At 61.2% G+C, this 10,950-nt stretch overlaps 1 protein-coding gene across 1 annotated transcript; it reads left to right on the forward strand.

The window, feature by feature from the left end:
• Positions 1-2,102: 2,102 nt before the first annotated feature.
• Positions 2,103-10,246, forward strand: Gfi1b (growth factor independent 1B transcriptional repressor). Its single transcript, XM_033758999.1, has 7 exons — positions 2,103-2,464; positions 7,232-7,347; positions 7,675-7,812; positions 8,117-8,391; positions 8,841-8,978; positions 9,555-9,810; positions 9,879-10,246. Exons 2-7 carry the CDS (start codon positions 7,248-7,250, stop codon positions 10,244-10,246), a joined length of 1,275 nt encoding a protein of 424 aa, XP_033614890.1. The 5' UTR covers positions 2,103-2,464; positions 7,232-7,247.
• The last annotated feature ends 704 nt before the right edge of the window (positions 10,247-10,950 follow it).

The following is a 10,950-nucleotide window of genomic DNA, read 5'->3' on the forward strand; positions in this document are numbered from 1 at the left end:
AAAAAAAAAAAAAAAAAAAAAAAAAAAAAAAAAAAGAACGAAAGAAAAACATGGAGCGCTGCTATCTGCAGCTGAGGTTTTTGTCGTGCAGGGAGAGGGAATGAAGGAGGGTTTTCAGCCATGGCGGATTCTCCTGATCTGTCCCCACTGACTCAGCCCGGGCATCGGCGTGGGCGTCCTTCCCTCATGGACACCCAGTCAGGTCCCCTTCCCCAGTCCCGGGCTCCCAGTACACACCCGATGTTGCACTGCTGAGCTTGTCACCCCAAAGCGTTCATTTTAAGCGGTCCCATCCTCTTCCTAGACCGGGAAGGAGCCCATGAGGGCTTCCCCCTGGTTCTTGTCTGGTTCCAGAATTTGTGTTGGAACCAAGACCCAGCATGGAGAGATGGCAACTCTGGGAAGCGGAGAGGCTGTGGGGATGAACTGCACCCTCCGAAAGCGCGTGGTGGAGGCAGGCTAGTTTACCTGTCTCTTCCTCAGCATGGGGCACGGCACTGTTCCCTTCTGCCACACGGGGGCGCAGCGAGAGACACGATTCCGAGGCAGAGAGCAAGACTTGGACCAACTCCTTCCTCTTGGACTCAGAACTGTGAGAGAGAAACTTCTGTCGTCTATAAATTGCCTAGGCTGCGGTATTTCGTTATGGATGGAGTCACAGCCCCGGGATGTGGCCCCTGCTGGTGCTTGCTAAACACGTATTAGATGAGGAAGGAGGAGGGAAGAGGGCAGGCCAGGTGCACGCAGGGCACCCGGGAATGAACGAACGAACCTTGGGGGACTAGAGGAGGACACTGACACCGGGGCTGCCCCCGGAGGGCCGTGGCCCTGGCTCTGGCTCTGCTGGGGCTGCTTGGACCTGCGGGGCACTGAGCAGAGGTTCCTGGGGGCCACTGCTCCCCAAGAGAGTGGATCTCGGGGGCTCTAGGTAAGGCTGGCCCTGACCCGCAGGCCGGGACCCCGGCCCGGGAGGGGCCCTGGAGCTAGCTACCCCCCAGCGTGATTGTGGTGTTAGAGCTGCATGAACTGGAGGCTCCCGACACGGCAGCTTTCTGTCAGAGAGCATCCCAGAGAGACACGCAGCCCCGAAGGAGAAAGCATCCGGAAAATCTAGAGGAAGCAAAAACGTTAAAGAGAGCAGTGAAGGCCGCAAGGAACCTTGGAGGTACTTAAATAAAGTAAGCTTCAGCAGAAAATGACCACGCTGGCTTCCCACGGCCCGGCGTGGCCAAGGGTCTGTAGTGAAGAGGGGAGGACTTGCCCGGTTAGGGAGCCTTTGGAAAACGACCCTTCTTATTACCTGTGAACTCCACCGCCTGGTGAGCATCAGTCCAAGTTCACTGCGGGGTCCACTCAAGATGCCTCCCCGGTCTCCCCAGCAACCTGTCACCCCAGATGTCTGTCGCAGCCCCCAGCTGCGGCTCCAGGGCTGGGCCAGCCGCAGACAGGCGTTGCCAGAAACACCCCTTTCCCTGCACCTCGAACCTTGGACTTGCAGTTGAAATCGGGGCTTCCTGCCGTCAGGCCGGCTCCCTCTGTGCGGGGAAGTGCAATCTCTCCAGCGCCGGCGCCCAGAGCATGCAAATAAGCTAACAGTGCTGTCTTGTGGGCTTCTCTGCGTATGCAAAACCTCCTGAAATAAATCACTCATCCCCAAAGCAGGAGGGGGCCCGGGGCAGAGCAGGGAGGCCAAGGTGGAGGATCAAGGGACGGGGCTCCTAGCCAGATGGGAAGAAATACCACCGGCCACCGGCTCGCTTTCCCCTGGTGGTCAGCGCCCCAGAGCCCCCACGGGCCGCCTGCTTCCCTCAGCTGCCACCAGGTGGCGGCACACACTGGCCGGGGACCCCGCGCTCAATCTGGAAAGGGCCTCAGACGCGGTCACTCAGAGACGGGACACGGTCGCTAAACAGGGCCACAGCAGCTCGCCAGCCAGGGTGTCCCCGCATCCCTGGGGGCAAAGTGTTAAACTTAGGGAGGGATGGCGGGGAAGGAAGCAGGAGAAAAGAAAGGAACGAAAACTCGCAGAAGTTACGCTTTCTCCCTGCGAAGTGAGACCTTGGGAACAAACGCTTTAATTTGAAAAAGGGATACTGCAGCCCTTCCTGCCTCTCCTGTCTTCCAGATGTTCCTTAAAGTTGCCGGAGGAAAGCTCCATCTGCGAGCCCAGCCTTAGAACTGCGAGGAACCAGACCGCAGCGCTGGAAAGTTTTGATAAGCAAATGCGGCCGGCCACGCACCCTCGCCATTGGCTGCTGCGTCGCCGCCAGATTTTGACACAAATAATCAGATTGAAAATCAGGGAGGGGAACAGAAGAGGGGAAAAAAAAAACCCATAGAGGCAGAGAGAAAAGGAGAAGTATCTATCTGTGCAGTCGAGAAATTGACGGGAAGGAGAGCAGTCGCCCGGGACAGGGCGTGGAGCTTCCCACGGGACCCCGGAGGAGCTCCGCGGGGCCGCCAGGTGAGAGCTGCAGGGCCCCCACCGTGCCTGTCTCCGGAGATTTGCATGTCCGAAGGGGGCGAGCCTTTGGGCGGGATGCCTCGTTCCTTTTGTAGTTAGAGGAAGAAGTGGGCTGGAGAATGTCCTTCTGGGGACAGCTTTGTCCCTGGGAGAAGTGGTAAGGACAGGGTTGTCTGAGATGCTCTGTGCTGTGTTGGAATCAGACCTCGGCCGACCTCAGTTCTGAGCAGACAAGTACCCCCCACGAGCTCGACATCACTCCCGCACCCCGGCTCTCCCTGCGACGGGATGTCCACACACACAAGCACGGGGGCTGGGGGCCTGCTGTCTGGGCTCTCTTGCCCCTGGGATTGTCCTTTCTTTGCCTGTTTTTGGAGAAAATAGCTGAGTCCATGGGCACCGGGGGACAGACACTCAATAGGGTTTGTGAAGGAGGAGCTTATGGGGTCACTGTTGGTATGAGCCTGTGGACGTTCTCAGCGGGCAAAGGTCGGCGGCTTTGGAAAATCTGTGGGTACAGATGAGGTGAGAGTCTGCACTTGTCACCTCAGGAGCTCGCAGAAGCCCTCTGAACTGCACCTACCCACCTGCCTGCTTCTCAGCAGGCAGCAGGTCGGCGATTTCCAAGCCGGGGAGAGTGGCCCAGTCAGTCTTCCAAGTGTAGTGGAAGCGGACCAGGGGCATTCTGCTAACTCTTCCTAGAGCTCACATTTGGGGGCCGGTATGCTGTCTTCCCCACAGAGAGTCCTTGGGCAGCATGAGAGAGCTGTGCTCATTTGATGGTGGATTCAGCCAAAAGCTCCTGGGGCTTCCAGAGTGCAGGGCAAGGTGGGTCAGGGTTCGATCAGAAGTTCTGGGTCCAGGTAACCCAGGTCACCCTGGAAGAACAACCTAAGCGTAGGAGACCCTTCCCTGGGACCCTCACCCAGGCCCACAGATGTAGCAGAACATTTCTACCCCTTTGTCTGGAGAGAGGCTTTGTATCTGTTCCTTTCCAGGAATTCTGACCAATGGAAGCTGTTCTGGTCTCTAAGACTGACACAGACAGGAAGTCGTTCAAGGGTTCTTCTTGTGATAAAACCTACCATTTTAGCTTTTTCTTCTGTTTTTGGTTTGCTGGGGATGGAACCCGGAGCCTCACACACGCTAGGCCAGCGCTCTGCCTCTGAGCTGCACCCCCCATACACACACCTAAACTCCTGGGTTCAAGCAGTTCTCCTGCCTCAGCCTCCCAAATAGCTGGGACTACAGGTGCAGGCCCAGCTTATTCGGAGTGTTTTAAAGTGTGCTGCCGTTCACAACAATCGAGTCTATTGACGCTGTTGTACAACTGCGGTCACCTCCCTCCCTAGCGCGGTCTCAGCTGGTAGAACTGAAATTCCACGAACCCAAAACTTTTTCTCTCCTCTCACCTTGAATCTATTTCAGCTTTTACAAAATTTGCAGCTCCTCTGTGGGGGTCCCAAAGTGCTTGCCTTTTTTGCGGGTGGTTTATGTCACTTTAGGATACCGTCCCCCGCGTCCACCGGCTTGCACACATCAGGCTGTCTTTCTGGCCTGAGGCTGTGATACATTCCCCAGAGAAGACGGACCACAGTTTGCTTATCCACTTGTCTACCGGCACGGCCACTCGGTGGCTTCCACGGCTTGGCAATGGTGACTCGCACGTGGGTATACAGATCACCCCTAGAAATCTTGTTATCACTTTGGGCCACACAGCCAGGAGCCGATCACACCCTTTTACACCGGCTGCTCTGCTCAGAGGACGCGGCTGGTCTCCCTGTAGCTCCTCCGCGGAGAGATTTTGTTTGTGTCTGCTTCTGTAGCCTCGCTGTGGCTTTACAAAGAAGGGAAGTCCGAGGGCCCCCTGTGGCAGGCCCTGGGAGTCACCCCTGCCTTACCCAACCATCCCAAAAAAGGAACCCACGTGACAAGTGTCTCGGTCAAGGTGGGTCCAGTCCGGGCCCAAAGAGCAACGAATCCTGCATGGGATTTTAGAGCAAAAGGGAAGTTTAGAAATCTCTTAGCCCAACCGTCTCTTCTGAGAGATAGGGAAGCCAAACCAGGTCAGTGGCTGATGTGGTCGCGAGCCCAAGGTCACAAAATCAGGCTCATCCCACGGTAGGTGGCAAGGGCAGCCCTCGAGAAGAAACCCTGAGCCTCCTGAGCTGGCTCCACGGGACCTTGGGGCCGGGACACTGCCCGGAGCAGACTGGGCTCCTGGTGAGGCCCCGCCGAGATTCTGACTCGATCAGGCGATGAAGGGAGGTTAACGGGGGCCTCTTTCCGGAGCCCCGATAGCATCAGCACCCCTGTCTTGTGAAGAAACCTGGGGCTTCTTTCACAATCTCTGCTCGCAGCTCCTTCTCAGAACCGTCCGTGTGAATCAAAACCAAGTGGTTGTTAATTAACTATACCATAGGTGATTGGTTCCTGTTTTTTTTTTTTTTTAACTCGGCTAACAGGGGCCAGAAGGAAGTTGACTGAGCACATTTGGTACTCACTATGGGCTTGGGGGGCTCAGCCGTGGGGCCGGCTGCGTCACTGTCCCTTTGCTGGGCTGATAGAGAGCATCAGGTAGGGAAGGCGAGGGACGGGGGCTCAAGGAGGTCACTGGAAGAGGCTGAGTCGCCCTCCTCCGGCGGGGGACCCTGAACACTGGACCCCTTGCTCCCTGCACAAGTGAAAAGCGAGAGCTGGAGAGTTGTCCTGTGTCCGAGCCGTGGTCTGAGTCCACGGGCAAAGCTTGTTGGAGGAAAGTCTGTTCCTCGCCTGCCTCTCCCTGCAACCCTTCAGGATCCCAGGTGGGGCCTTGGGGACCCGGAAAGGACTTGGGGAGCAGAAAAAGTTGATTTTTGGCCCTCGACCCCACTTCCCCTGTGTAACAGGCCCTTCCCACCCCTTCTGAGCCCTGGGCGAGGACTCAAATCCATGACCTGGAACACTCTCTCAGCCTTGATACTCACCCGCTCCCCTGGCCCCACGCTGCAGCCCAGGGGGCTGTGGACACTGCCACCACTCTGTCCCCTCAGCTGGGCATCGGCCCGCACTGGGAGCAGGCAGTGTTGGGCAAACACCCACATGCTGCCTGACCATCAAGGGTGTGGGGCAGAGTCCTGCCCGGCTCCACGCTGCCCTGGGGTGTGGGATGGAGCAGGAATCTGTGAAAGGTGCCCCATGGGCCAAGCAGACGCTGGCTGCCTTTGCTCAGGATCCATCTCGGAGAATTCACCGAGAGCCTGAGCTCCGGCTGATTTCCCAATAGATCGGACACATGGAAAAGTCTCACCTCCACCGACTCAGGCTTTCGGGGTCCCCACAGAGCAAAGGGGAGCAACCGGTCCCACTCGCCCCCCGGGGTCGGGCCTTCCCCGGGCTTTCCTGAGGGAAGGGGCTGTGGGGAGGCCATGGGGAGGGGGCAGGGAGGAAGGGTGGTTCCTGGAAGATAAGGCCTCGGGCTGCCTGCGTCTGGCAGAGGAAGGGACTTCAGAGGCCGAGTGCCCCGTTCCTTCCAGAGCTCGGAGTGAGGAGGGTCTTGAAGGGCGCGCCTGGCTCCCTGGGGACCGTGGTGGCCCCGGCCCAGGGCTGGCTTGTCCTTCAAGGTGCCTGCTGTGGGCCGGGTTGTGAGAGTATACGGCTCCTTCCTGGCCCTGCAGGACCCACTGCATGGCGCTCACTCAGGGTTGCACAGTGCCCAAGCAGGTGCCACGCCGAGCCCCGAACCCACTCCCCCATACCACAGAGGTCCTGCGATCTCTGCCATTTCGCAGGATCCCAGTTAGCAGATTGGGCACCAGGGCTCAGCGAAAGGTTTGTGGCAGCCCAAGGGCCCTTCTGTCCAGCTGTGGGCCCACCCCACGGGAAGGGGAGCCCTGGGCCCAGAGCCCAGGCAGAGGGCAGGCTGCAGTCTCTAATCTCCCTCCTCCCAGCCCTGCTTTGACCTGGGCCTTATCACGCAGGCCCTCACGTGCAGCCTAAATCCCTTTCCCGCCTTGGCGGGGACCCTATCGCCCCGTGCCCTGTGTGGCACTGACGGGGTGGGCGGGGATCTTCTGAGCTTTGCCTGCACAGCTTGGGGGGTGGGGACCCGGAAGCTGCTTTGTCTTGGGGGCGGGGTTCTGAACCACCCAGGGCCGGCCGGCTGCCCTTCCCAATGAGTGGGAGGCTATGAAGCTACCGTAATGGGTGTGCACCGCAGGCTGGGCGCCTCGAACACCACAGTGCCACCCCCTCACCGTCCTGGGCTCGAAGGCTCGGCAGGGGCTCGCCACCACCCGGGGGCCGCCCGGGTCCTGGTGGCCCTTGAACTATGAAAGGCAGATTTCTGTCCTCTTGTAAGGCCACTGGTCGGGCTGGGTTCAAAGCTCCCCGAGCCAGGGTGACCTCATCCTGACACGGTTCCTTCTCCACCGAGACTCCGCTTCCCAGAGGGGCCTTCGCGGGTCCCAGGCAGACAGGGACTTCTGGGGGACGCCATTAACCCAGGCCAGTGGGCTCCGGTTGGCAGGAGGAGGGTCTAGGATTCAGAGGGGCACAGTCCTCTTGTGCGCTTTGTTTTCGTTGTGCTGAGAATGGAACCCAGCGATGCTGTACAGTCAGCTCCACCCCCAGCCCTTTTTAAAAATTTTTATTTTGAGACAGGGTCTTGGTAAGTCTCTAAGTTGCCATCTTCCTGCCTCAGCCTCCCTAAAAGCTGGGATGACAGATGTGCACCACCATGCCCAGCCTCTGGTCCCTCTCAGCCCTTCCCACCTGTCTCCCCTGCAGGCAGACACATTAAAAGATGCCACGCTCCTTCCTGGTGAAGAGCAAGAAGGCTCACACCTACCACCAGCCCCGCACCAAGGAGGACGACCCGGTCTGGTCCCCTGCCCTGAGCCCTGGTGAGTGGGGGCCCTGGGCCAGCCTCCTGCTGCATGCACCTCCCTGCCTCAGCCTCCCACTGTGCTTCTCTTCCGGATCTGGAGCAGAGCCCATAAATGCTGGTCGAACGGATGAATGACACACTTGTCTTCCCTCAGCCTGTTGGGTGCAGGCACTTTGCCAGGTCCCAGGTGCTCCTGGGGTCCTCCCACATCACACCCAGCTGGGCAGAGCCCCGTGTGTGAGCGGCTGGAGACAGCAGCAGTCCGGCCTCCCTACAGGCCCCTGGCTCCCCGAGGCCTCCCAGAGGCTGTAGCAGGTGCCCCTCGTGTCTCGTCTCCCTGCAGGGGCTGGGGCCCAGGTTCTGAGCAGCAGCCCTGCATCCTGCGCGCTGCTCCCGACCCCATGCTCTGACTGGAACGACGCGAAGTGGGAGACAGAGCTGGGCCTGGACCAGAGCTTGCCCAGGACAGCTGCGGTGCCAGGTAGGTGCCCAGCTCAGGACCCGCCTGTGCCGCGGGCACCGCCCAGCGAGAGAGGAGGACGGAGGCTGGAGGCTGGGTCCCTCAGGGTCGGGAGGGTCCACAAGGTCACAGCTGACGCCCGGGGGTGGGGGGCAGCAGCCCGGGGCAAGGATGGCTGGAAACCCACGGAGCCACCGGAAGGACACGGCCCCAGCGGTGGGTGTCGGGTGGCACCCCGAGGCCCCCCTCGAGGTCACCGTGGCAGTGCGGGAGGTGAGGGGACCATTTTCAGCTGGGTCGCGGGCCTGTGCCCTTGTCTCCGCAGACAAGGGGCCCGCGGTGGCGTCCCGGCCACAGGACGGCCACTCCCTGCTGTCGGAGTCGCCCCCTCTCTACAAGCCCAGCTTTCTGTGGGACGCCCTGGCCCCATCCTTCGGACCCAGCTACCCGCAGCCACCGTCCGCCATTGAGTCGGCCTTCCTGGAGCGTGCCGTGCGGCTGTACGGCAGCCCCCTGCTGCCCGGTGCAGAGTCACCCCTGGACTTCAGCCTGCGCTACTCGCCGGGCATGGACACCTACCACTGTCTGCAGTGCAGCAAGGTGAGCCTGGCCCGCGGCAGGAGGGCCACTCGGAGCCTTGGTCCTCCTCCTCCTCCTCCTCCTCGTCCACCGAGCCCAGACCGTGTGCCTGGCCCTGTGCTGAGCCCTGGGGGGACGTTCACGAGCTCCAGGGGGAGAGGAAGAGCCAGGGTCCAGAGAGGTTGAGTCGCTCAGACGAGACCACACAGCAAGGAGAGCAGAACCAGCATTCGAACCTGGCCCTGTTCCGCTCCAGGCTCTACTCAGCCTGCAGATGGGGTGTGGGGGGGCCCAGGTCTCCCTTCCGACCCCCACTTTAGACAGGAAGCCACGGGGAGGGGCTCCCCAGGACACACGGCAAGCGAGCTACGGCGGTGCCATGCAGGGCCCCTTCCCTACAGCCCGCACACTGGGCACAGAGGGGACGCGGGATCACAGCCCCCGCCCCCGGCTCACACCTGCCCCTGCAGGTCTTCTCCACGCCGCACGGACTGGAGGTGCACGTCCGCCGCTCCCACAGTGGCACGCGGCCCTTCGCCTGCGACGTGTGTGGCAAAACCTTCGGCCACGCCGTGAGCCTGGAGCAGCACACGCACGTCCACTCCCAGGTGAGCGCCGCCTGGGAAGTGACCCAGCCTGGGGACCCTCACTCCCCACCTCCCGGTCTGAGTCCCCAGTGGCCACCCAGAGCCCTCCGGGGCCTCTGACGGGCAGAGCCGGCTTCACGTGTGGGAGTCCACCACGCTGAAACCTCCTGTCCCCTGGGTGGCCCGGGCAGGGCCCTCAGTCTTGGGAACCTCGATTCCCACAAGTTGGGCTGCTAATATGACTTCACCCCTCTCAGGCCTACGTGGTGGGGGTCCTAACATCGTACCCATTCCAAGAAGGGCACCTGAAGGGACGCAGGGCCCCAACGCCTGGGCCAACAGGATAGACGGGGTGGGAAGAGCAAACTGTCCTGTCCCGAGGGACTCACCCTGGGTTAATGACAAAACAGGGGCTCCTGAGAAGCCTCAGATGCCAGACCATCAGTCAGTGTGGAGCAGGACAATGGAAACTTCCCCAGGAGGCCACTGTGCCCTGAGCGTCAGTCCCTCCTGGGGACAGGAACGGGTTGGCCCCTGGGTCCTGCTCCTCCAGGCCCTGCCCTCGAGGCCGCCCCAACGCAGTGTCCTCTTCCTCAGGGGATCCCGGCCGGGTCCAGCCCGGTGCCCAGCGTGGGCCGCGAGGCCCCACCTGCTCCTGACCCCCCGGGGCCTCGTTTCCTCCGGCAGGAGCGCAGCTTCGAGTGCCGGATGTGCGGCAAAGCCTTCAAGCGCTCGTCCACGCTGTCCACGCACCTCCTCATCCACTCGGACACGCGGCCCTACCCCTGCCAGTACTGCGGCAAGCGCTTCCACCAGAAGTCGGACATGAAGAAGCACACTTACATCCACACGGGTGAGGCGCGGGCGGGCGGGTGCCGTGCTCAGCGGCCGCAGCCTGGCGGTGCCGGATGTGCGGCAAAGCCTTCAAGCGCTCGTCCACGCTGTCCACGCACCTCCTCATCCACTCGGACACGCGGCCCTACCCCTGCCAGTACTGCGGCAAGCGCTTCCACCAGAAGTCGGACATGAAGAAGCACACTTACATCCACACGGGTGAGGCGCGGGCGGGCGGGTGCCGTGCTCAGCGGCCGCAGCCTGGCGCGCTATTTCACCTGCGACCTCTGCACCAAGGGCTTCCAGCGCAAAGTGGACCTGCGGCGGCACCGGGAGAGCCAGCACAGCCTCAAGTGAGGCCGCCGTCCGCAGCCCGCTGCCTGGGCTCCGCGTCCCTGGCCGGCTCGGGGTCACGATGGGCGTGCGTCTCCCTCGGACATCACGGCTCTTCCTGAGCTGACCTTGTCCACTGGTGGCCCAGGCCTCCTGGGCCAGGACCCAGAGTGCTGACACTCCCAGGAGGACAGGGCCGGTGACTACTGTCAGAAGCCTGCCCCTCTCAATGGCTGTAAATAAAAATAAAGTAAGATTTGTTTACCCGTGGCCAGGACTCCCCAGTGCCTTCTGGCTCCACGCGAGGCGCTGCGGGGGCTCAGGAGAGGCGCGGGGGAGCTCCGCCTACCGGTGGAGGAGCCGGGGACCAGGAGGCGATGGCAGCACACAGGTAGATGCTGGGGCTGCGAGGAGCCAGACCCCGCGAAACTGGGCTGGTGCTGCTGTGGGCTGCGGGACCGTGTTGCCCCGAGCTGGGTGGTTTTAATGCAGCACAGACTTACTATCCAGGCCAAAAGCCCGAGTGGGCACGAAGGGACCGATCGAGTGTCAGCAGCCCAGGCGGTGCCTACTTCTGTGGCTCCTTCCTCATGGGCCCAGAGCATCCTGCCAACCCCATCTCCCTCTGCCTTTGACCTTCTGTCTCTTCTCACAAGGCCTCCTTTGGTTTTGTTTTGGAGACAGGAGCTCACTATGTAGCCCAAGCTGGCCTTGAACTCGCTGTGATCCTCCTGCCTCAGCCTCAGTGCCGGGACTACAGTAGGCGTGTGCCACAACACCCAGCTTACAAGGCCCCTCACGGGGACATCAGGCCCACCTGGACAAG

Source organism: Fukomys damarensis, unplaced genomic scaffold (genome assembly GCF_012274545.1).
Source record: "Fukomys damarensis isolate Sample0158 unplaced genomic scaffold, DMR_v1.0_HiC HiC_scaffold_36, whole genome shotgun sequence".
In the NCBI taxonomy this organism is placed as follows: Eukaryota; Metazoa; Chordata; class Mammalia; order Rodentia; family Bathyergidae; genus Fukomys; species Fukomys damarensis.

Excerpts from the sequence above, each read along its gene's own strand:
- Gfi1b (XM_033758999.1), top strand. The coding sequence starts at position 7,248 with ATGCCACGCTCCTTCCTGGTGAAGAGCAAGAAGGCTCACACCTACCAC. Across the intron at positions 7,813-8,116 it reads CAGGACAGCTGCGGTGCCAG|ACAAGGGGCCCGCGGTGGCG; the intron begins GTAGGTGCCCAG and ends TTGTCTCCGCAG. Across the intron at positions 9,811-9,878 it reads GCACACTTACATCCACACGG|CCTTCAAGCGCTCGTCCACG; the intron begins GTGAGGCGCGGG and ends TGTGCGGCAAAG.